The 23959-nt window shown below is 47.5% G+C and overlaps 2 protein-coding genes across 5 annotated transcripts in view; one reads left to right on the top strand and one right to left on the bottom strand.

The window, feature by feature from the left end:
• The window catches only part of HHAT (hedgehog acyltransferase), a 309565-nt gene extending 301106 nt beyond the window's left edge, over positions 1–8459 (top strand). The window contains exon 12 of one of the 2 annotated variants that reach the window (XM_073216981.1): positions 7432–8459. In XM_073216981.1, coding sequence (XP_073073082.1) covers positions 7432–7523 — 92 coding nt within the window. In that variant the 3' untranslated portion in view covers positions 7524–8459. Of the gene's footprint in view, positions 1–1402; positions 1717–7431 lie in introns of those variants that run through there. The other variant, XM_073216982.1, reaches the window with a different exon arrangement.
• Positions 8460–10270: 1811 nt separating this feature from the next.
• KCNH1 (potassium voltage-gated channel subfamily H member 1) overlaps positions 10271–23959 on the bottom strand; it is a 351125-nt gene continuing 337436 nt past the window's right edge. For all 3 annotated transcript variants that reach the window (XM_037015391.2, XM_073216975.1, XM_037015392.2), the window contains exon 11: positions 10271–17167. In XM_037015391.2, the coding sequence (XP_036871286.1) occupies positions 16310–17167 (858 nt within the window). In that variant the 3' untranslated portion in view covers positions 10271–16309. The remainder of the gene's footprint in view (positions 17168–23959) is intronic.

Raw genomic sequence — 23959 nt, 5'->3', positions numbered from 1 at the left:
TTAGTAATTGTCCAGCCCCTCTGCGCTGTGAGAGAGCCCAAACAATTTGTTTTCCTTTTCTTTTTTTAAATTAATATATCATTGATAGACAATCTTATGAAGGTGTCACATGAGCAACATTGTGGGTTCAGCATCACCCATATTGTCAAGTCCCCCCCACCCCACTGCGAACACTGTCCATCAGCGTACTGAGCCTGAGCAATTTATGAAGAAGTTAGTTAGGAGGGGGCTCTTCCTCAGCTTCCCACAGAGCTCTCCTCCAACAGTGGTTCCCAGCGTGTGGCTCTGGGGCTAGCAGCATCGCTGTCACCTGGGCAGGCATTAGAAATGCAAATCTTAAGCCCACCCAGGCCTGGACCAGGCACTGTGTGTGGGCGGGGGGAGCCCCACATCCTGTTCTGACATGTCCTCCAGGCGATGCTGCTATGGGCTCGTGTTCAAGAACTGATGCCCTAGGACTTCGTGTTTCAGCTCTGAGCCAGTCGAGACCATCTCATCCTGCCTCCTCATGAGAGGATGAGAAATGCGTTTTTGTAGGGAGCTGAGTGTTTTTCGAAAAATACTGAGGCCTCAAAACTTGGGTTTGAGGCCCAGATTGTAAACTATGTGAAAGGTATGAAATTGTTATTACCACCCTAAAGTCACAAGAGCCTGTTCTTCAGACCTTCTGTCCATATTCCCATGTGCTTGAAAATAGATGCAGAAATGTGCAGGCTTCACAGCCTGGGAGGCTTTGCTCTTATTTTTCTGTAAGGTGGCCCTCTGATGGGAAAAGCTCCTGCCCTATAGCTTTATTAAGGGTAAAGCTCTAAATTTAGCTGTGAAGGGAGGTCTGCAGGCTCAGGACCATTTGATGAATGGCCCCACAATATAGGCTGAGACTAGCAGCGTAAATAGGATTTAAATAAAGCTACCAAGGCATCTCATCATGTTCGCCCATGAGATCTGAATAGTGTTCTGTGCCCATGTCTTCCCATTGGCTAGAAATTTTGCACACCAGCCCCCAGCCCTGTGCATAGATTGCTCGTCTTCGATGGCGTCTCCTACTCTGAGGCCGGTGGAGGGGAGTGTTTCTTTCTTTAGAGAGCTTCCTAGGCTCCCTTCTTTATTCCGTTTTCTCACTCCCCTGAGCCTCCCCATTCACAGAGGCCCCTGTGGAGATTGAATTCATCCGCCTCACATGGGTCTTCACCTGCTCAGCAATGCAGGCTGCTGTGTGTGCCCCTGCGTCCCCAGGAATATGGATGGCTGTGTTGGTGGCAGTTAGATAATCATAATGCATCCTTCACAGCTGTGGACTGAGGCTCCGGCCGAGGAGAGTGTGTCTGGGGAGGCGAGCCCGGGTTCCCTGTGGCCTGCTGGCTCCCAGGGGTAATGGAAGCTCCTCTTTTCCCTTCCTCAGAATGGCTCTGGGCCAGCAACTGACCCTGCTGCTCCACGGAGAGTGAGCGTCCGTCTGTCCAGCTGTAGGGACCCAGGAGCCACGCTGTGAGGGTGCCGGTGCTCCTCTCGTCTCAGGAGAGCCGTGGCCCAGGAGGACTGAGCAGTCGACGAGCAGGAGGACCTCTGGCACAGGGCCCCAGAGCCTCTGCTGGAAAAACTGGGTGGCTGGAGGGAGGAAGCTAGGATGTTGTTAATGGGAGATAAGTGACAGATGCTTGCAGATAAAAACTAAAGGACAGACGAGTCCTTCAAACTCTTCTCCAAGTATGATTCAACCTACAACCTGGGGTGCGGAATCTGGGCCCTTGTGAGGCCGTGTGGCTTCAAGCAAGAATATCAGTATAGGTTAGTCATTTCCATTCGGTGCATCGTGAGGACTCACTCAGATTGTGCGTTCTTTGTGAACTGCGTAGCGGATGGCATGTTCGTCCTAGCCTGCTCACACGCAGGAAGAGACTAGGGTGCTGGCTGACCCGGAGGAGGGTCAGGATGAAGGCTTCCTTGCCAAGTTTGTTCATGTGCTGGTCACCAGCCATTTTCATCTAAAAATGGTTAACCGTAGGGCACAGCCTTTGAAAGAGCCCCGTGAAAGCCAAATGGCGGCCATGGGCTGGGAGGTGTTGCCCAACCTGACTGCCGAGCGAGCCTTTGATGGCATCATTGATAGTCCATTCCCAATTCAGCAACTGGATTCGCTCCTCTCCCTTCAGGAAGGATTGATTGCTTCCCGGGAGAGGGATTTTTGCTGATTCAGCTGCTGAACGAATCTGCTTGTTGGTTAAGGAAGAGTTCCTACTGTTGTGTGTCCTTCTCCCCAGAGGCCCCCCACAGGCATGATTAGGGGAGCCCAGTGCTCAGTCCTAAAATGGCAAGTCCTCCTGCCTCTAGGGAGATTAAGGACCAAAGACCCGCCATCATTTTAAAAACAGAACTGTATCTTCTGGCATCTTCTGTTTGGATGCATTGGGGCACATATGGCCAAAGACATCACAGCACAACACTGCAAGTCTGTGATTTGCTTCATGTTCCAACATTACCTTCTTTAAAAACATTTTTTTACAGCAACTTTATTGAGAAATGACTAATGCACAACAAAACACACCGATATGCGGTTTTCTCCAGTTGCGTACCTTGAAAACATTCCCATAATCAAGATGCAAAGCATTATCATCATCCTCAGAGATTCCTAGCGGCCCTTGGTAATTTATCCCTCCCTCAGCTCCAGCCCCAGGCAGCCACTGACAAGCTCTTTATTACGATAAATCGGTTTGCATTTTATATAAATGGAGTCATACAGTACATGTTATTTTGTTGATGGCTTCTTCTTTCACTCAGCATAAAATTTTTTTTATTGTGGCAAATCATACCTGATGTCAAATTTACCATTTTAACCATTTTTAAGTGTACAGTTCAGTGGTATTAAGCACATTCACATTGCTGTACAACCATCACCACCACCCATCTCTAAAACGTCTCCCATCTTGCAAAACTGAAACTCTGCACCCATTGAACACTACCTCCCGACTCCACCCCTGGCAGCTACCACCTACTTTCTGTCTCTATGAATTTGATTATTCCAGTTCCTTCAAATAAGTGGCAATCATACCGTATTTGTCCTTTCATGACTAGCTTATTTCATTGAGCATAATGTCTTCAGGGTTCACCAGGTGGTAGCATGTTCCAGAATCTCTTTTTCCAGGCTGAGTGATATTCCATTGAATGTATACACCACATCTGTTTATCCATTTACCTGCCAGTGGACACTTGGGTTGCTCCCACCTTTTGGTTATTGTGAGTAATGCGGCTGTGAACATGGGCATACAAATACCCCTTCTAGTTCTTGCTTTCAATTCTTTTGGGTGTGAATGTGGTAATTCTATGTTTAATTTTTCGAAAAACCTCCATTCTCTTCTCCCCAGCAGCTGCACCATTTCACAAGGTTACCTTGTAAACAGAGGTTGCCATTAGACCTGCTTCCTGTTCTGATTATCCCTTCACTTTCCAGAAAACCGATTCGACACACCCTTTGACATCTTATTGCTTGATGACGGTCTTTTGCTTCGCCCGAGCCTCTGTCTTTCCAGCCCTTTCAGAATGATATGATTGCTCAGAGAATTGCTCAGCCATAATGACCTCAAGTGAAATTACACTGCTCACTTTCTATTAACTGTTGCCATTTCCCTCTGCATCCTATCTGTTTCTCATTAGCTGTAGTTATTGTACAGCTCACCAGCTTCCTATTAACAATATCATGATACAACCACCTACATCCTACTAACTCCATCTGTTGTACCACCTCCACTGGTCCTCTTGATTAAATCAGTTGTGCTATACATCCTACTTAGATGCATTTAGTTCTGTCAAATAATCTGTACTGTTGTCTGACTTGCGAGCATCCTGTTCATAATATCTTCAATGCTGCATAGCTGTGGTCTGTTAAAACTGTTGCCTGCTTAGATCTTGTTGGGTCCGGGTATCAAAAGCCTACTGGGAAGCTACACCCCAAAATGGCCCTGGGGGCCTTGCCATGAATGTGCAGCATGAGTGGGGGGCTTCATCCCTAAAGTGCCCTCTTAAGAAGGATCTTTTCCTTTGACTAAAAGTCCATGCCAGGCTTTATGAGCCTCAGTAATGGAGTATGTGTATGTGCACAAGGTCAAGGATGGGAGGACATGGGGGTTAACTGTATGCTAAGGATCGGGAAGTCTTGTAGAAGGTAGAAGGAGAAGACAGAGTGGGGAAAGGCCAGGGGAGTGAAGCCTGCAGGGTGAGCAGGGGGTCCTTTGGCAGGACAGAACCCTTTTTTGACACCGCCGTTTTTGTTAACGGCTGACAAGCTCGACTGACTATGCATCACAGCAGCCCTCAGATTGTTGCCAGAATGACAGCCCATCCCAGTTTCTCTTGAGCTTTATGATCCTTCATCACCTGAGCCCTGATGAAGAGGAGGCTCTGCCCCAGTCCTTCCCCACCCGCACACATGCATTTGGGCCACATCAGCACCTGGTCAGCAGCTGCCACAGTCAAAGACCTTGTGCCTTCAGGCCACCAACAGAGGGTGATGCCGGTGTCTAGTCCAGGGCCTGGCAGGCAGCGAATGCTTACGCAGTGTCACTTGAATACTGTGGGAAGGTGCCTTGTAGGATCTGTCTCTCTCTTGTTATCACCTATCTTACTCCTAAGGTCAGGAAAGGATAACGGGTCCTTGGCGGCCATCTGGTACATACTGGGTTAATACCTGTAGGAAGACTCATGCATTAAGAAGGCCAGTGAGCTCTGGGTATGCCATAGAATTCTCAGGTGGCCCTAATGTAATCCTGTGCATTTCTGAAATATTTTTTAAGAGCACTAAAAATCTGTGGTCTTATTTTATTTCATATGCTTTATCATTATTATTATTATTATTATTCCCATAGTGTAGATGGCAAGACTGACGCCCTACTAGGGTCTTCCAGTAGAGGCAGGATTACAAGTCTTCTGAGTACTGTAGCTGCTGCCCTATGTGGCGTACAGTAACAGTAGGGAGATTGTCAGGGCCCTGCCGTGGTCCGAACTGAACACGTATATGCTTCACCTCTGGGAAGGGTGCTGGGCCGAAGCTTCCACAGGGATGTCCCTTGATAGCCGCAAGGCCAAGCCCACCTGTGCAATGTCCCAGGCCCAGCTTTGTGCCGTGGACCGTCCCCACTCTCCCACCTCCGCAGCTGGCCTCTGGGCTCTGTGTTCAGCAAACAGCTGCTGGTGCCTCACCCTAAACACAGCTGAAGTCTGGGACTGCTTTTTGTGCCTGAAGCCCCCTTTCCTCCTTCTGCTCCCTGAGCCCACTGAGGAGTGTGTATTGACACGTGCCCTGGCATCGTGTCTGAGCCACAGAGGCGAGAGGTCTGAGGGCCTCCAGGCAGGATGGGTCCTTCTTGAAGCTTGAAAAAGGGCCTGGATGCACTGGGCTGAATAGTGTCCCCCCAATTCAGGTGAGGCTGGAACCTCCGAATGTGACTTCATTTGGAAATTTGCAGATGTAATGAGTTAAGGATCTTGGGAGGAAATCCTCCTCCACTTAGGGGGGCCCTAAATCTAATGCCTGGTGTTACCAAGGAGGGGATGCAGACCCACGGGGGAGGTGACACAGAGACTCTGGACATAAGCCAGGACTTCCCGGGTCACTAGAAGCAGCAAGAGGCAAGGCGGGGTCCCCCGTAGAGCCTTCCGAGATAGGACGGCCCTGCTGACACCCTGACCTCAGACTTCCAGCTTCCAGGAGTATGTGAGCTTAAATATCTGCTTTCTGCCCTCAGCTCCCCTCACTTCTCTTGGCTTCATGGCCTGGGAGAATTCTTGTGCCAAGCCAGTCTCAGGAGCAAGTTGAAGACAGGAGCGAGGAGGAGGCATGGGGCTTGGCTCCCCTGCTGTCACTTTAATCTTGAAGGACAAAGTCCCCTTGCCTCTCACCTCCATTCTCACTACCTCCCCTTTGTGCCCACCGCAGGCCAGGCTCCGTGCAGGTCTTCACACCATTTCCCACAGTCCTTAGGGCTGCCATAACAAAATACCACAGACTGGGTGAGCTTCAACAGCGGATATTCATTTCTCACAGCTCTGGAGGCTGGCAAGTCCAGAATGGGCATTCCCGCTGATTTGGGTCCTGGTGAGGCCCGTCTCCCTGACTTGCTGATGGACTGGGTCCTTACTCAGCAGAGACAGAGAAGCCCTCTGGTGTGTTTTCTTCTAAGGAAGAGCCCCACCCTCACGACTTCATTCAACCTTTTTACCTCCCAAAGACCCACTTCCAAATACCACCTCCTGGGGGTTAGGGCTTCACCCTATGAATGGAGCAGGGACAGGGCTCAGTCCCTGACATCTTCTAAGTACACTGTTGAGTGAGTTGTTCTATCCTCCCAGTTTCATATTTGAGGTTTGTTAAATTGCTAAGGGTCACATAGCCAGGATTTGGACTTGAGTCTAACCCCCCTTAGGAGCCTGTACACTTGACCACAGTGCTGTACTGACTGAACCTGTGTCATATTAGTGATCATAGCAGCTGACGGTCAACCCAGTTATAACTCTCAGTGTCTCCCCGCTGCCTCCTCCCTACTTCTGTCCCTCCCCTGCCCACCCCTATCTGTGCACTGGCCACATCACATGATCCCTGAGCCCCGGATGGTCCTCTGATGTTCACACTCCCGGTGGTCTTTCTGGTGGTGGCTTCTCTCTGTTCCTTTGCACCTGACAAACTCTTGATCATCCCACGTGGCCCGGTGTAAATGTGCTCTGTACACATCATTATCTAGCATGTATTATATGGCTCATAATCCCAGGGGTGTGTGTGTCTTTTCCAAACTATGAGTGGGAGCATCTTTGACAAAGGACTCGATCTTCCTATGTTGGCGTCTAGTATATTCCTCAGCGCCTCTGGCTCTCCAGAGCTCCCAGTAAATGAATACGTGAAATATATAGAAGACATGGAAATCACTGAGTAATGCAAATTGCTGTTAATTTAAAAAAAGACAAGGAAAAAGAACATCAGCTATTCTAAGACAAGTACTTATAGCAAGAACCAGTAAAAGCATCGAGTTTGGAAGCAAATGTTGAATTTTGGCTCTCCCTTCTGCCCACTTCCAGATGCCACTCAATTTGATATACTGGTCCATCTATATTTTGAGATTCACTATGGGACCCATGGACTTTTCCACTTTTTTGGCTATTAACTGCTTTATTCTTCTAAATATGTATTCCTTAAAAGCTTGTCCTATTGGTGACCATGATTTGCATCTGACAGCACACCATTTTAGGCTGACCTCAGTGGGAATGCTGGGTTCAACTATTTGGTGTTCCAGTTAGAACAAACTCCCCAAGAGGTATGTGTCTTCCTGTGTAAACCAAGGCCCATGTGGTTTTTTGGGTTGCCTTCTCCAGAGGGGGATAATTTTGCACCTTTGGAAGTCCCACTGCAGGCATTTCTAACCACTCTTCCATTTCTGTCCCCTGCAGGCTGGCCATGGGTGACCCTCTCTGTCCTGGGATTCCTGTACTGCTACTCCCATGTGGGCATCGCCTGGGCCCAGACGTACTGCACGGACTAATGCTGCAGGGCCCAGGCCAGCGCTCACCGCTGCCCCCTCCAGGGCTGCCCCTCCAGGGCAGATGGTGCTCCGCCCTATCCTGTACTCCAGATAACCTCCAAGGAACCAGTGCTTGATCTGCTCATCTTCTGTTGAAGTCACCTTACTCCACCACTGAAAGCTTGAGCTCTCATAGAAAATTGACCACCAGAGAGTTATTTCACTTTGGGAACTTGGAGATCATCTCCCCCAGCCCAGCCCCACTCTTTTCCTATTGAGTAAGCTGGGGTCCAGAGCAGTAGAGTCATGCCCAGCTGCACACGGTAGCCCTGTTGTCTAGAACCCAGTCCCAAGGGCCCTTCAGGTTCTTTCTCCTTTGCAGAGAATTAAATGTAATGGACACGTCTTGATGGAGGCAGAGAAATCCTGATTAGTGATAGGCCTGCCCTCCACTGGGGAGTATCTCTGAAATACTTTGGTGACATGTAAGTGACCTCCTCCGCATGTCCTGCAGTGTGGCTTCTAGAACCAGCACTGGGGTCTGAGCTTCATGCTATAGCTCCTCAGCAGGGAGGCAACCAAAGGCATAGCTGTGTTTCTAATTATCCAGCCAAAGAGGATGGAATACGGTCCATGCATTCCAAGAAGCCAGCACTCAAGGAGACTTGTTGTCTGAACATCACCTGGGTTGTCTACAGTTGTTTGCTTGTTCCCTAGATTTGCAGAGAAGTGTGAGCATGGCAGTTCCTCCACTTGACAAGTTAATTGTTTCCCAATGAAGAAGCAGCATAAAATACCCAGGGAGAAGTGTGTCCACAAACAGGTGCTGTCAGGCAAGTCACAAACAGAAAGGATGGTGTCCTGCGGTCTCTTCCCACACAAGTCCCAAAGCCATCTTCCCACTCTGTGGTTTCCATTGTTGTGTCTTAAGTAAAACGGAGCCTTTTCTACCACATAGATGGTTCGCATTTTTGTAATACTGTTTTGATTATTTTTGAGGAAAATGTTTAAAATAGAAACATACATAACTCTTAATTATTCACTCCTCTGGAAAGATGGCCCCAAGAAGTAGATAATACTCCTGTTTAGCTTTGGGTTTTTGTTTGAGGGGGAAGAGGGTAAGTGAAGAAGCTTTAGCATTTGAATCCATGGTGCACCCAATTGTGGGAGAGCAGGGAACATCTCAAGCTCGTGAATTAAAGTGTCACCGAGTGAGAGGTTCGCTTGGACCTGGTCTGTGCCATTCTATCTTGAGTTTGTTATTTGGTGTTGTCCCTGTGTCCTGGTCATGGTTATTAACTCCATGAGATTTGCACTGCTTGAGTTCTACTGATATCTTTTCTTCCAGCTACCCTGCTTGGAAGAGAGAGAGGGGAGGGGGCCGTATGTGGACAACATGGGGTGGGCGCCTACCGTCTTAGCTGCGGCAAAGGACAGAGGCCAAAGCGGGACTGGCAGACCCAGGCAGCAGTCACCTCAGCTGCTGCGGGGTGAAGGAGAGGGAGATGTGGCAAACGATTCCAAGGTGCTCAGAAGTTTTAAGGAAGGAATGAGGCTGGGGCACAGCAAGCAATCAAATGAATACAGTAAAACTTCAGGGGCTAACCTAGTTCAGGATGTGTGGTCAGCCAGAGGGAGTCTGGGTGAAGTTCACATGGAAGGAAGGGTGAGCCAAGGGGAAAAAGGAGTGTGAAGACAATTGTAGGAAGTGTCTAATATATGTACATATATAAATATTAAAAAATATTTTGAATTCTTTAGAGATACCATTTCTATAAAAACAAATAGGCTTATTCATTCACTAACTGTATCAGAAGAGTCAGTGAATATACTTGAAAGTAATAATCCCAAATTTCTTATAAGCTATTCCATGATTTAGAGTGGTTTGCAGGAATTAATAAATGATTAGCTATATATCTGAGGCCCGATTAACCAATACTTGGGACAGTCAGGACCATTCTTTTCTTCCTTTAACCTCTTGCTATTCCCCAACCATAATATGAAAATGGTAACACGACTCTCTTCATGTAAAACCGTGGAGCTGCTTTAAATGAACGACTCTCAAGGTGCCTGGGCAGGCAGAGCAGTTGCAGCTGAGGAACATCTGATGCATCACTTTCCATTGTTATCAGCCCTGGGCAACTTGCAACAACTGGACGAGGTCCAAGGTCACTTCCAGCCCCAGGATCCTCTGACCCCAGCCTAGCTTTGTGGGTAAGCTGACAGCTCCAAGCATGATGACCAAGACGACCCCCAGGAGGGAAGCAAGACATTTGAAGGACACCCACGTCCTGGTCATTCTGACTAATGGGGCCATGCAAGAAGATTAATTCTTGTTCTATGAAAGACTGAAGACCTGAAAAGAAAATGTATCATTGATCACATGTATAATTACATAATGATCCACATATTGGAAGAGTAGTAATTTAGTTGAGAGGGTATCTCTCAGAGAAATTAAGACTGCTCACTTGCCTGTTTAAAATAACATCATTGGTGACTACGTTGGAGAAATTAGCCACGATATCATGAGTTTGTTTTCTAGCAGGTGTACCAGAACATAGCCATACAATAGGACCAAGTATTGAGAAGCCAGATTATCTTGACAGCACTGGCCTTTCACAGTGTATGTTGAGAAGCCTCTTTGAGGTCTTTCTTCAGGGAAATTTTTTTTTATAAAACAAACAAACAAAATCCCTCCTTTTTATAGTTGAAACCCATCTGGTACCCAGAAGGTAGTATCTGTTACTTAGCTCTGTATTACTAGTCCTTCAACGATTTATAAAAATCATAGTCACAAGAGAGATTGTTTTCACCATTGAGGATATCGATGGTGATTTATTTGGTGAGACTTTCGAAATGGACATCAATCATCTGGAATTTTAAGCAATATCATCCTGATTTTTACTATGCTTTTCTGCAATGTAATTAAGTGATAGGGTGTGGGAAGAATGTCATTAGAAATACTATATTCATGGTGTGGCCCTGTGAGAGATCAAGGAGAGGCCCGAGTACGGCTCACAGATCATAGACACCTCATCCCTGAATTAAGAAGTTCTGTCTGTAGAAAGAGAAGCACCATCTTTGAAATGCAGTCCATTGGTATTAAATAAGGACTCAGGCTGGCCATGTTGTGGAGCATCTTGCCCTGAGCAGGAAGTAATACTATGGAAACCAAGTGGAACTGCAACAGTATTGGTACGTAGAGCCAGTTAGCTTAGGGCCCAGCAGTCCTCTACCCTAATAACTTCTGAGATCATCAGTGAATTAAAACACAGATCAGAACTCATATCGTTAACAGTCATTCTGAAAAGATGCATTTATATTTTTTACACTGTATTTTAAAAGGCAGGGAGACATTAATATATCTTACACAAATTTCAATACGAACCATTCAAAATAAAAAAGCTCACTTCTAAATGGGAGGTCCACCTCAGATACATGTTAAACCGATGTGTTGTACCAGGATTTTCCAGTGATGTCAGGTTTTGAAGACATCTCTGTACATTTGTATAGCAGATAGAGCTGATTCAAGATTATGTGGCAAAACACCTTCACAACTATTCTCTTGCTACCTGCGACCTGTGATCTTGGTGTCTCTAGAATTTTAAGTTCTCCAAAGGCCACAGTAAAAGGTGCAATCCAAGTTAGAGCTGCCCAAGCCTCTGAAAGGGAATAGAAAGCATCATCTTTGATCCGTCATCTCAGGTCAGAACACCCAACTCAATGCCCTGAAGTTATATACGGAAAGGCAAAAGCAAGTATCATGTATAAAATAGTTTATTACCATAATAAATAAAATTAAACTTTTTTTTTTTTTTTTACAAATATCATTTGTGCTTGTTTAAAAATGTTGAGAAGGGAATATCGTCAGTGGAGGGGCCCGCATGTTCCTTTTAACATTCTGGAGCTGCAGACGTACAGTGGAGTTCCTGGCAGCATCCTCAGCTGACCACAAAGAGTATCAGCTCATTTGCCCTTCTGTGTATTCATGCTCATTTGGACAAAGTGACAGATGCTGAGGAGAAAGAGAAACCCAGTGAAGGATTTGGTGGGATTCAATGGAAACAGTGTTAATATAAGGAGAAGCCCCAGAAAGGCGAACTGCTCATGAGTAGAAATGTCCTTGCTGTGTCTGTGAAATGTCAGATGTGGACAGTCTCCAACTGATGCACAAATACAGCGTCTGAATATTAAGAGAATACATTCATTAGGAAGGGTTGCATCTTAACATAAAAGCAGTTCATATCCTGATCAAGATCCGTGATCCTCTCATGGAACAACTAATGGATCCGCTGGCTGACTCAGAAGTTACAAAGAGACAGTGGCTCTAAGAAAGGTGTAATGGTGGGGCGGGGAGGTCACCCACCAGGTCTGGGACCTGCGGGGCATTCGAGTCCGGTTCTAGAGGTGGGGGAGTAAGTCCGATATGCTCACATGAGAACGAAGCTTCATTTGAAACTAAGCTGCAAGCACATTCACACTGATTCTCTTGAACTGTGGGGGTTGGAGGGTGGAAATTAAAACTTCTCAACATGAACATCTTGGGTGAGAAAATGGTGCTTTCTCTGATGGCTGAAGTTGGTGCTGAGAGGACACTGAAATCTCCTCCAGTTGGAGGTGCAAGAGCTGGTGACGGTGGTTTTCACTGAAGCGAGCAAGGAGGCAGTACGGCAATGTAGTGACAGAAGAAGGGCTGCCCAGGGGTCTGACGGTGCCCTCGGTGGGGCTCACCTTTACACAACACAATGTGAGGAGGGAGGCCACGGGCAGGGCGTTGGCAGCTCCACCACCATCGGAGTTCCATGCCGAGGTCTTAAGGCTAAACATCTTTATTGCAAAAGATTGTACAATCTAGTCATCAAATGCACAGTAGCAACCTGTACCTCCACCAGAGCTCTTAAAATTTTCTGGAGGGTGCACGTGCCGTAGGGTGGTCAATGCAACAAAGGGAGATGACGCTCTTCCTCCACCTGGTACTCCTAAGGCATTCATTTAGTCCCCACACAGGGTTGGACAGAAAGCCTGACAGGTGACTTCATATCTTCACCTTGCACCTAAGGATTTGGGAGCCGAGCCTGCAGAATGAGGTGGTGTGTGATAGAGTGCATTTGTACTCTGAGCCATGCTATGTCCAGTTCTGAAAGAGGATTCCAGGAAAGGGCCTGATGTTTGGCCAGCCACAGCATGAAGCATCTAGAAGGTTGAGGGTAAAACAGGCCCAGGAATTAGATAACAAGAAATGGGAAACCCTTGGGCCCATTGTTGTAGCATCAGTTTTTTTAAGCCACTGGTAGCCTACTACTAGCTGTAAACTCTTTGCACACAGAAGTCGTCTGAGGTCCAGAATACAGAGAATGGTCTTAGAAAGAACCAAGCCAGGAGGTCTGAGCATGAGGGAAGAGGGTGGATGAAGGTAGAGATACCAAAATTGTGCACTGGACCAGGGCTTCTCAACCAGATGGCCGCTCCCATTTCCTTCCTCTGGCGATCTTACCACATGCAGGGGAGGGCTCCTTGTGGGTATGGGATGGCAGCACTCAAAGCTGGAGTTCCCACCCTCCACTAAGAATAGCACACCACCTTCTTGACCATCTTATTTCATAGACATACCTTCACCCCACACCCCATCAACGGGGCACAGCATGTTCAACAAGAAGCCTAGTTGTAGGAGCAGGGCCTCCTGCTCCAAAGCAACCTGTCAGGGTCATCTCTGGGAAGTGGAACCCTCCTCTGAATGACATTCAAGGTAAGGAGTCTAAGTAAGAGATCAAGTAACCCAGAATTACTGGGCAATGGTATAATACATAAAGTTCCGTCTTCCAAATGGAAAACTAGCTCAGGTAAATACCTCTCAGCATGACTTTCCAGAAATCTAAAACTTCGGCCTAATACCTAGGGTCTTTCTGCTTCCCTCATCTCTCTGCAGCCACCTGATAATGGTTTATAGCAGAAGGTTTGGTCAGTGGTATCTGAAGCTCTGGTCCTTGCTTGGGAACCCAGAGTAGCATCTGGGCAAAAGTAGGTAGTTAGCACAAAGCAGCCAATGGCCAAGTGCATATCATAAAAATGAAAGGAGAGAAAGTTTGGCTCATTTTAAAAATATATCTATTTTTTCAGTGAAAACAATTATAGCAAAAATCCCTAAAGTCCTTTAATGGAGAATCAAAGCATACAGAGCTGCACCTGTGGTATTATTCTCACTGTCACTACGGAAGCATGTATTATGGGTCTGACAACCCCAAGATGAGCAGAGTCCCACCACAGGATTGCAGGCATTAGCCTGGTCTGAATCCTAGTTAATCCAGGAGTACCTTAAAGAATCTTTCCTTTCCCCCCAAGCAACTCTGGCCTTCAAAGCCTCACTCATCAATGAGCATCCTTGCTCTTCAGTCCCAGAGGGGATGTCATTTCCTAGACTGCATCCTTTAGACAGCTGCAGGAAAGGGCAGGGCCTCTCTGTTCTGGCCTGCAGGGTGCTGTCATCAAGTCCCTGGAGAGTCGGGCAGGTGCTTCTGAAGCTGGATGGTGGTGTTATCAGGGCCCTTACCCAGCCTTAAAAGTGTGGGTCCTAAAATTCAGAAGCAGGTTAGTGAGCAAGTTTTAGGAATGGTAAACTAGATCATTTTGGGGACAGATAGGATTCCAGATATTTTATAACCCCAAGGACTACTTGACAGCTTCTAAAATGTTAAGAGTCTGAAAAACCTCACCGCTTTATCCAGAGTCATAAATAGTCATGACACAGCCTGGTGAAAATACACTTCTTTGTATGCTGCCCCATGAGGCTAAATCTAATATTGTTGAAGCCTGGAGAAGCCAGGGGCCGCTACCATAAGCCTCTCTTGCGAAGCTGTGTGAGTGAGTGTACAGGGCCTCTGGGGAAGGAGCCTGCCCTCAACCTCCCAGACTCTGCTCCCCAGGGCCATCTGTGCCAACCGTGGGGAGCCAGGAGAGGTCAGCCCCCTTCCGCACAGGTAACTGAGGGCCAAGTCCCAGGATGTGCCGTGGCCCCCGAGCAGGACTAATGGGGCAGCTGGGAGAGTGGGCAGTCAGGAGGCTTTCAGAAATGCTGACTGTCTTTTGTAGGGCAAGTCCTGACCTGGAAGATTCCCTTTTGCACTGAGGGGAATTGACACTGGGGTTCAGAATCTCTGCATCAAAGCCACACCAGGCAGGCTACTGCAGATGGGGTGCTGTGGCATGACACACACAGGTCAGCGCCCTGTATGCTTCCACGCTGTCATCAGTAGTCCGAGTCACCTGCACTCCTAATCCACTCCCTCAAAGCTAGCTTTCAGAGCTCAACTTCCAACTCTGCTTGTAAAATTTTAGGGTTCTGAGCCTCCCTGCAAGACATATACATGGGCTAGCTACACTTTGCCTGGGAGAAACCTCTTTTCCTTTCTCAGATGCCTCTCAAGGAAGTCCAAGCACATGAAGAACCTGACCCCAGGTGACTGTGAGGCAGTGGAGTGTCCCCCAGCACGGTGGCATAGGGACCTGGGTGGCCCATAGGTGGCTCCCATGATCTTTGCTCTGTGCTCAGAACTTCCCTGCACACCACAGCCCCATGGCCACCTCTCTGCACCGCCTTTCAGAGACAGCTTGAAACCTGCTGCCTTGTTCTCTTTCCAGCTCCGGAAGCAAGTATAATCGTGGCCCTGAAATCTTTTCAGGATGTCTCTCGAAGTCCTATTCACTTTAGTAGGATACAAAGAGGTTAGCTTTAAAGTAAGGCCAAGAATGGCTCCCAAATATCCTATAATGATCCCATGCAGTGGACAATATACAAATTTCTGAAGGGCGATCCCAATGAGAATTATAAAATAAACATAGCATTTGCTACAATCATTTTTTTGAGGTTGTATGTGTGTGTCTGTGTGCCTGCTTTGCTAATAAAGCAACTTTGGGCTCGTCACCCTTCCTGCTGATGCCCATACCCTGAGGAATGGCCACAGGAACATTTGGAAAAGGGGTGAGGGGGGTAGACAAAGGAGCCCGTGTGATGAGCCCAGGGGCATGGAGCAGGGCCTTGGGAGCCCTCCTTACTGGCCACCCCTAAGAGCGGGCTGCGGGGCACAGCCCAGAGAATCTCTGGATCCCCAGGGCCCCTGTCCAGCTCTTACACTTGGCTGACCCCTTTTGGGAAAGGAGGCCTGAGGATTCCGGCTGTAGGCGTCTATGGGAGGCACCCACAGCCCCTCAGCTGCTCTTTGGCCTTAACCATTAGAGACAGGAAGCTGAAAGGCTCTACGCTCCCTGTCCCTCAAGCGCCCCTTTGTCCCCAGCTCGGTACAAACGACTATTGTAGGAAAATATACGATGACGTCGGACGCAGGCTGTACAGGGACAGGGAATGCTGGGAAATCCCTGTACCCACCGCAGTCACCGCAGTCTTTGGAGGTCTGGGTGGAGAAGCCCAACATGGTATATACAGGAGGGGTTCTCCAGTGCTCTCCCCCCAATCCCCGAAAGGCTGCTGCTCCTTTCTGGTAGTTTTCTTCTTTTACAAATATCATGGCAGTAAAAAACTAGAAATGAAGGAAAATACCCTTTAGACAGCACGCTTGCTTTTCCAAAATTGTGCCAAGACAGTTCAGATGCAGCCGCCATCTCGCAAGGTGACAGCACACCCCGCTCCCCCTATTTCCCCAGAGAGTGTGCGCCTAGGCAGCGGGTCCCACTTGGATTTTCTGTCGAGGAAAGCCTACTTTGGAAGTTGTTGGTCGTGGAGGTGTGTGAGGCCGGGGTTGGGTCCAGGGCGGGGTGCTAGGTTTTGGTCTTCCACATTTTCCCGAAAAGACCTTTCAGCTCGCTCCAAAAATGTCTCTCTCTGACTCGGGGGACTGGGGCCTCGATATTTCAAACAGCTCCTGAGGAGACTGAGAGGATCTTCTGGAAGTTAATACCCTGAGTATCTCCGAGAGCTGTTTCTCAATGTTGGTCATTTTGGTGTTCAAGGCCTTGATGTCCTCCTTCAGCTCGTGTTTCACCTCCAGGACGGTGGCCTGCAGCGTCTGCTCCGGGATGGGGTAGAAGGAGTGCTTGACCTCGGCCAGGACGGGGCTCCGGTCCTGGGGGCTCCTGGCCTCCCCGGCGTTGTCCAGCCGCAGGTCGCTCTTGGTGATGCCGCTGTCGCACGAGTCCGTCTTCTTCAGCGTGGCCTCGCCCGAGGCCTTGGTCCTGTCGGGCAGCGTCTCCATGGACTCGGCCTTGGACACCGCGCCCCAGTCCTCGCCCTTCCCGCACGCGTCCCGGAAGCGGGCCCAGCCCTTGCGCCTGGCGCAGTCGCCGCCGCCCGGCCTGGGGCCCAGGCACTCGTTGCCGGGCGCGTGCAGCCGGGCGCGGTCGGCCCCCGCGGGGGCGGCGGCCGCGGGGAGGGCCACGGGCGTGGCGGGGCTCTCGCGCACGGTGACCACGCCGGCCCCCAGCAGGCTGCGGCCGGCCGCGGCGTGCTCGGCGAGGACGCTGCCCCTCTCCACGTCCTGCTCGTCCGGGCCCCGGCCGCCCCGCTCCGCGGCCAGCCGGGCCTCCTTCTGCTGCCGGAAGCGCTGGAAGAGCCTGCGGACAGGGTGGTCGGGGGGCAAGATGAGGGGGGCCTCGTTCTTCCGCTTCATGCGCTCCTCCTCCTCCCGCCTCACGTCGCTGATCTTCCGGAACACGATCTGGAGTGAGACAGAACGACCCGCCGTGTTAGTCGCGCGGTGGCCCCATTTGCAAGGCGGGGCCCCCTCGGCCTGGCCCCCGAGGGCCGAGGCTCACAGCATGTCGGCCTCCTGGCTGGGCCTCCCGGGGCTTTACTTGGTGACTGCCGCCTCTGACCATTTCTTGACAGTCATTCCCAGTTTTCCAGTAGCCAGGACCTCCCCCTTGCTGTTAGCCTCTTCCAGAGAAGCAACCCCAAGCTCTCCATCACCCCAGGCCGGGAGGCTGGGGATCCCCAAGGGTGGTCTGCCAGAACACTGTCCTGGCCTTTGACCCGGCCGTGCCTGCAGTTCACAATCACCTGGCACACTTCTCAAACATCATTTGTCTGGCCCCACCTCAAACCTACTGCGTTCCGATCTCCAGATGGAAAGCCCTTGAATCTGTAACTTAAGAAGCTCCCCCAGGGGATCCTGACCTACACCACGGTCCAGGGCAAGAAAGTTCAGCCAAGTCCCCAGGCAGAGCTACAGCTATGAATGCTACTGCCATCTGCAGAGCTGGACCCTAAGCGAATGCAGTTGGCAGTGAAAAGTAAAAACTAACCTCACGTGGAAGCCTCCTTTGTCCTCAGAGAGCTTACAGGGCAAAAAAGGCCTTGCACACAACAAACCTGCCATAACAATGACAGACCCTTGCACAGCACTTTGCAGCTCGCAAGGCACTTTGATGGTACTTCGATGTATTCCTTATAACAGCACCTATCTGGGGACTGGGACACATTACTATCCCCACTTTAGAGAAGAGGAAAACCAAGACTCAGTAGCTACATGTCACAAAACAGTTTCCTGCAAGGGACTTGTACCCAAGCCATCAAACCCAGATCCAGTAAACGTCCTACAGGTACTTACTGATGATGACATTGCTTCACGAAGAGGACAGACAGGCAGCAATACAGTCTCATGAATCGGACTCTGAGCTCAGCACAATCAGCTTTCCCCGGGGCTGATTATTACAGGAAATCCCTGTTATTTCTGGCTTCTCTTGAATGTGGCAGGTACTCAGGGTCTTATTATAGTTTGACTCACCCCATATCTGAACTTGTGGGAAGCCACCTGTAATAGATTGTCTTTTTTATGTAAATTGCTGGTCTACAGACCAGTGGTCCTGAGATCAGTGAGAAGCAGGGGAAGGGCCTGGGCAGGGAGAGTGGCAGCTCTTCCATCATCTCAACCTGGAGACCCCTGTGTCCTATGCGGGCAGCCTGGGACCCACCTAGACCCTGTACCAAGGACTCCCAGGTCTTGGGGAGGTACCCGTGGTAGCAAACCAGGAGCATGGGCTCAGGGTCAGACAAAACTAAGTCCCAGCTCAGTCACCTAACTGTGTGACCTTAGACAGGCATCTTACTTCTGAGTCTCAGGTTCCTTCTTAAAAAGTGGGAAAAATCTCTGCTTTTCTGATCTGGTAATAAAGCAACACAAGATTACTTACATGAAAGCACTGGCCCATCACTGTAGATGCTAAAATGAATCGTCCTTCCCCTACCCTTTCACCCTTTCACCTCAGCCTTTTTCACCTTAGGTGCAGAGGACATATAGTCACTCTACCTCATCCAGGAAGCCTCTCCAATGGCACCATTAGTTAGGTGCTCAGATATGACCGACAAGACAGTCGTTTTACAGTGCCAGTAAATACAGAGGAACCCAACAAACACTGAATTGCTTGATGCCCATGATCAACCAGCAAATCGCTGCTGACTGCAGATGTCATCTGATGTCCCCATCAAAGCTCCTGTCACTGGATGACTTTATGCTGACAGGTGAGTAGGAGGGGGTTGCCACCCCTCTTGCCACCTGGTTAAACCTTCAGGCCACATTATTGGATCCCAGAGTGTGGCCTTCTGATCTCCACTGGGCAGATTTCTCCCCTCCCTACCCTATTCTGCTGCAATTGTGTAACCCTGCCGCCCTGGTCCCCTTTAGCCATACCCATCTGCCCCTGTAGTCTAGCCTGCAGATCCATGGGACCCAGGAGAACCTTGTCCACTCTGAAGAGAAACCCAACTAAAGGTGTCACAGGGATGGAGGGATGATGACAAGCAGAATGATCAGGACCCTTTCCACCCGTTCCTGCAGTGCCTTGAGTTAACGGTCTTCCACCTCGGTGCCTTCCTCTGCTCATACTGTTCTCTGTTCTGGGAATGGCCCCTGCTCTCCACTGGGCATCCAAATCCTCCTCACACCAAGGCCCAGCTCAAACAGCACCTCCTCCAGAAATCCTTCCCGGATTCTAGGTAGCTCTGAGTTATCCTCCCACCTCCCACCTTGGGTGGCCCTTTCTGTGCCCACACCACTCTTCTGCCCTAATTACTCTCTGTCTTGTGTCCACTCATAGTAGCGATACCATCTATTTCCTCCCCACTCACGCCCCTTCTTAGAGAGGGGAGGAGGGAGGGAAGGAAGAAGGAAGGCTTTGTGCTAGATGGCTTTGCCCAACTGCAGGCTAATGCAAGTGTTCTGAGCATGTTTAAGATAGGCTAGGCTGAGCTGTGATGTTTGGCACATTAAATGCATTTTCACTTTAGGATATTTTCAACTTACGATGGGCTTATTGGGATATAACCCCACCAATAAGTGGAGGAAGATCTATATAAGTCCAATAGGGCTTCCTTTTCCCCTCATCTTCATTTCAGACTAACCGAAACTGTTTTCATTATCTCTGCCTGACCAGTTTTTATTTTTTCAATCTCCTATATGAGCTCAAAGAGCTCATATTTAGAAGCAGCCCTGAGATAAACATTTCTGCAATGAGGACAACTGATCTTGATTTTTTTCCTTTGCATAAACTTGGACCTCTCTGTGGAAGGCCATCCGATGTCATGGGAAGAGACTGGACCAAGAATCTGAAGACCAGAGTGCGTGTTTCACCTTGCTACCCAGCAAGGTCAAGCCCTGGGCAAGCCTCCCCCTCACTGCTGCCCTCATGAGCTGGACAGTCTTCTCCCCCAGCGCCCATCAGAGCAGCCCCAGGTTTCCTTTCTTTCTGTTTGCCTGTTTTATGTATTGGGCTGCATTGCAAGATTGTGTTTGGGGAAAGGTTTCTATGGCTCCAACATCATTGTGAAAACCACTGGATGATGACCTCTGAAGTCCCTTCAAGATTGAACAGTTAGTGATTTTAATAATACAGTACAGTCACATGAGCACTGAGGCTTTAGGATTAAAGATAGTGGCATGAGAGGTGAGACGGGCTTCCTCCTAAAACCGCATATAATACAAAAGTATAATTAATACAACGAACCCTCAGAGAGCAACAGGAAAGAGGGCTGTGCCAGACTGCATATACATGGAGAAAAGAGCAGACCTCACAGAACAGGGTAATGTACCAAAGCTGTGGCCTAGCGGGACCCAAGCCCTTCCTCCATGCCAGCTCACTGGTGGGAGGAAGAGAAATGGAGCAGGGAGGGAGTGGAGGCCTGGGACTGCTGAATGCCTAACTCCAGAGATCTGCTCTGGGAGCACAGGCAGAATTCCTGGAGAGACTGAGATTCCAGCCACTTGTGGAAAGTAGGGATCCATTTCCAGCTGCTCTGGGACAAAAGCTTATACCTGCATGCTCAGTCCACTGGTTCAGGCAGTAGAGACAGGCATAGCAGCCGGGAAGCAGGAAACAGCTCTTTCCTCCCCGGAGGCACCAATACCACTGCCCTGCAAACCCCAACACTGCTTCAGGGGCTGAGCAGTTCCAGAGAGTAGAGCTTCTGGACACTAGAGGGCACCATGTACAAATATGAAATGCCAAAGGAACCTGGTTCACAGTAAAATTATTAATACAACTCCCGAGAAAGATTTAAATGACATGGACCTCATGACTCTTCCTGAAAGGGAGTTCAAAATAAAAATCATTAACATGCTCATGGAGGTACGGAAAGATATTCAAGAACTCAGGAATGAATTCCAGTCAGAGATCCAATTGTTGAAGAGCACAATGGAGGAAATTAAAAGCAGATTGGATATGGTGGAGGAGATGATAAATGACATAGAAACTAGAGAAGAGGAATACAAAGAAGTTGAGGCACAGAGAGAAAAAGGATCTCTAAGAATGAAAGAATATTGACAGAACTATGTGTCCAATCCAAATGGAACAATATTTGCATTATAGGGAAACCAGAAGAAGAAGAGAGAGAGAAAGGGATAGAAAGTGTCTTTGAGGAGGTAATTGCTGAAAACTTCCCCAATCTGCAGAAGGAGATAGTCTCGTATGCCATGGAGATCCACAGGTCTCCCAACACAAGGGACCCAAGGAAGACAACACCAAAACATATAGTAATTAAAATGGCAAATATCAAGGATAAAGACAGACTATTAAAAGCAGCCAGAGAGAGAAATAAGATCACATACAAAGGAAAACCCGTTCAGGCTAACATCAGACTTCTCAGCAGAAACCTTACAGGCCAGAAGGGAGTGGCATGATGTATTTAATGCAATGAAGCAGAAGGACCTGGAACCAAGATTACTTTATTTGGTAAGATTATCATTTAAATTTGAAGGAGGGATTAAACAATTTCCAGATAAGCAAAAGCTGAGAGAATTTACCTCCCACAAACAATTTCCACAGTCTATTTTGGAGGGACTGCTATAGATGGAAGTGTTCCTAAGGTTTAACAGCTGTCACCAGAGGTAATAAAACCACAGTAAAGAAAGTAGAATAGCTAATTACTAAGCAAATGCAAAATTAAGTTAACTATCCCAAAGTCAATCAAGGGACAGACAAACAGTACAGAATATGATACCTAATATATAAAGAATGGAGGAGGAAGAGAAAGGAGGAGAAAAAGAAAAGAACCTTTAGATTGTGTTTGTAATAGCATATTAAGTGAGTTAAGTTAGACTCTTAGATAGTAAGGAAGTTAACCTTGAACCTTTCGTAACCACAAATCTAAAGTCTGTGATGGCAATAAGTACATACCTATCGATAATCACCCTAACTGTAAATGGACTGAATGCACCAATCAAAAGACATAGAGTCACTGAATGGATAAAAAAACAAGACCCATCTATATGCTGCCTACAAGAGACTCACTTTAAACCCAAAGACATACACAGACTAAAAGTGAAGGGATGGAAAAAGATATTTCATGCAACTAAGAGACAGAAAAAAGCAGGAGTTGCAGTACTTGCATCAGACAAAATAGACTTCAAAACAAAGAAAGTCACGAGACAAAGAAGGACATTATATAATGATAAAGGGGTCAATCCAACAAGAAGATATAACCATTATAAATATCTATGCTCTCAATACAGGAGCACCTACATATGTGAAACAAATACTAACTGAACTAAAAGGGGAAATAGAATGAAATGCATTCATTCTAGGAGACTTCAACACTCCACTCACTCTGAAGAACAGATCAATCAGACAGAAAATAAGTAAGGACACAGAGGTACTGAACAACGCATTAGAACAGATGGACCTAACAGACCTCTACAGAACTCTATACCCAAAAGCAGTAGAATACACATTCTTCTCAAGTGCACATGGAACATTTTAAAGAATAGATCATATACTAGGCCACAAAAAGAGCCTCAGTAAATTCAAAAAGATTGAAATTGTACCAACCAGTTTCTCAGACCACAAAGGTATGAAAATAGAAATGAATTATGCAAAGAAAATGAAAAATCCCACAAACACACGGAGGCTTCACAACTTGCTCCTAAATAACCAATGGATCAATGACCAAATAAAAACAGAGATCAAGCAATATATATGGAGACAAATGACAACAATAATTCAACACCACAAAATCTGTGGGATGCAGCCAAGGCCGTGCTAAGAGGAAAGTATATTGCAATACAGGCCTACCTCAGGAAAGAAGAACAATCCCATGTAAGCAGTCTAAACTCACAATTAATGAAACTAGAAAAAGAAGAACAAATGAGGCCCAAAGTCAGTAGAAGGAGGGAGATAATAAAGATTAGAGCAAAAATAAATAAAATTGAGAAGAATAAAACAATACAAGGAATCAATGAAAGCAAGAGCTGGTTCTTTGAGAAAATTAACAAAATAGATAAACCCCTAGCCAGACTATCAAGAAAAAAAGAGTCTATACACATAAACAGAATCAGAAATGAGAAAGGAAAAATCACTATGAACACCACAGAAATACAAAGAATTATTAGAGAATACTATGAAAAATTATATGCTACAAACTGGATAACCTAGAAGAAATGGACAAGTTTCTAGAAAAATACAACCTTCCAAGGCTGACCCAGAAAGAAACAGAGAATCTGAACAGACCAATTACCAGCAATGAAATTGAACTGGTAATCAAAAAACTACCTAAGAACAAAACCCCTGGATCAGATGGCTTCACCGCGAATTTTATCAAACATTTAGTGAAGACCTAATACCCATTCTCCTTAAAGTTTTCCGAAGAGTAGAAGAAAAGGCAATACTTCCAAACTCATTCTATGAGGCCAGCATCACTCTAATACCAAAACCAAGCAGACACCACAAAAAAAGAAAATTACAGACCAATATCCCTGAACATAGATACAAAAACACTCAACAAAATATTAGCAAACCGAATTCAAAAATACATCAAAAAGATCATCCATCATGATCAAGTAAGATTTATTCCAGGGATGCAAGGATGGTACAACATTGGAAAATCCATCAACAGCATCCACCACATCAATAAAAAGGACAAAAACCACATGATCATCTCCATAGATGCTGAAAAAGCATTTGACAAAATTCAGCATCCATTCATGATAAAAAACTCAACAAAATGGGTATAGAGGGCAAGC

The sequence above is a fragment of the Manis javanica genome, chromosome 11, assembly GCF_040802235.1.
Source record: "Manis javanica isolate MJ-LG chromosome 11, MJ_LKY, whole genome shotgun sequence".
Lineage (NCBI taxonomy): Eukaryota > Metazoa > Chordata > Mammalia > Pholidota > Manidae > Manis > Manis javanica.
The sequence above is the reverse complement of the archived record's forward strand: the minus strand, read 5'-3'. Positions and strand labels throughout refer to the sequence as shown.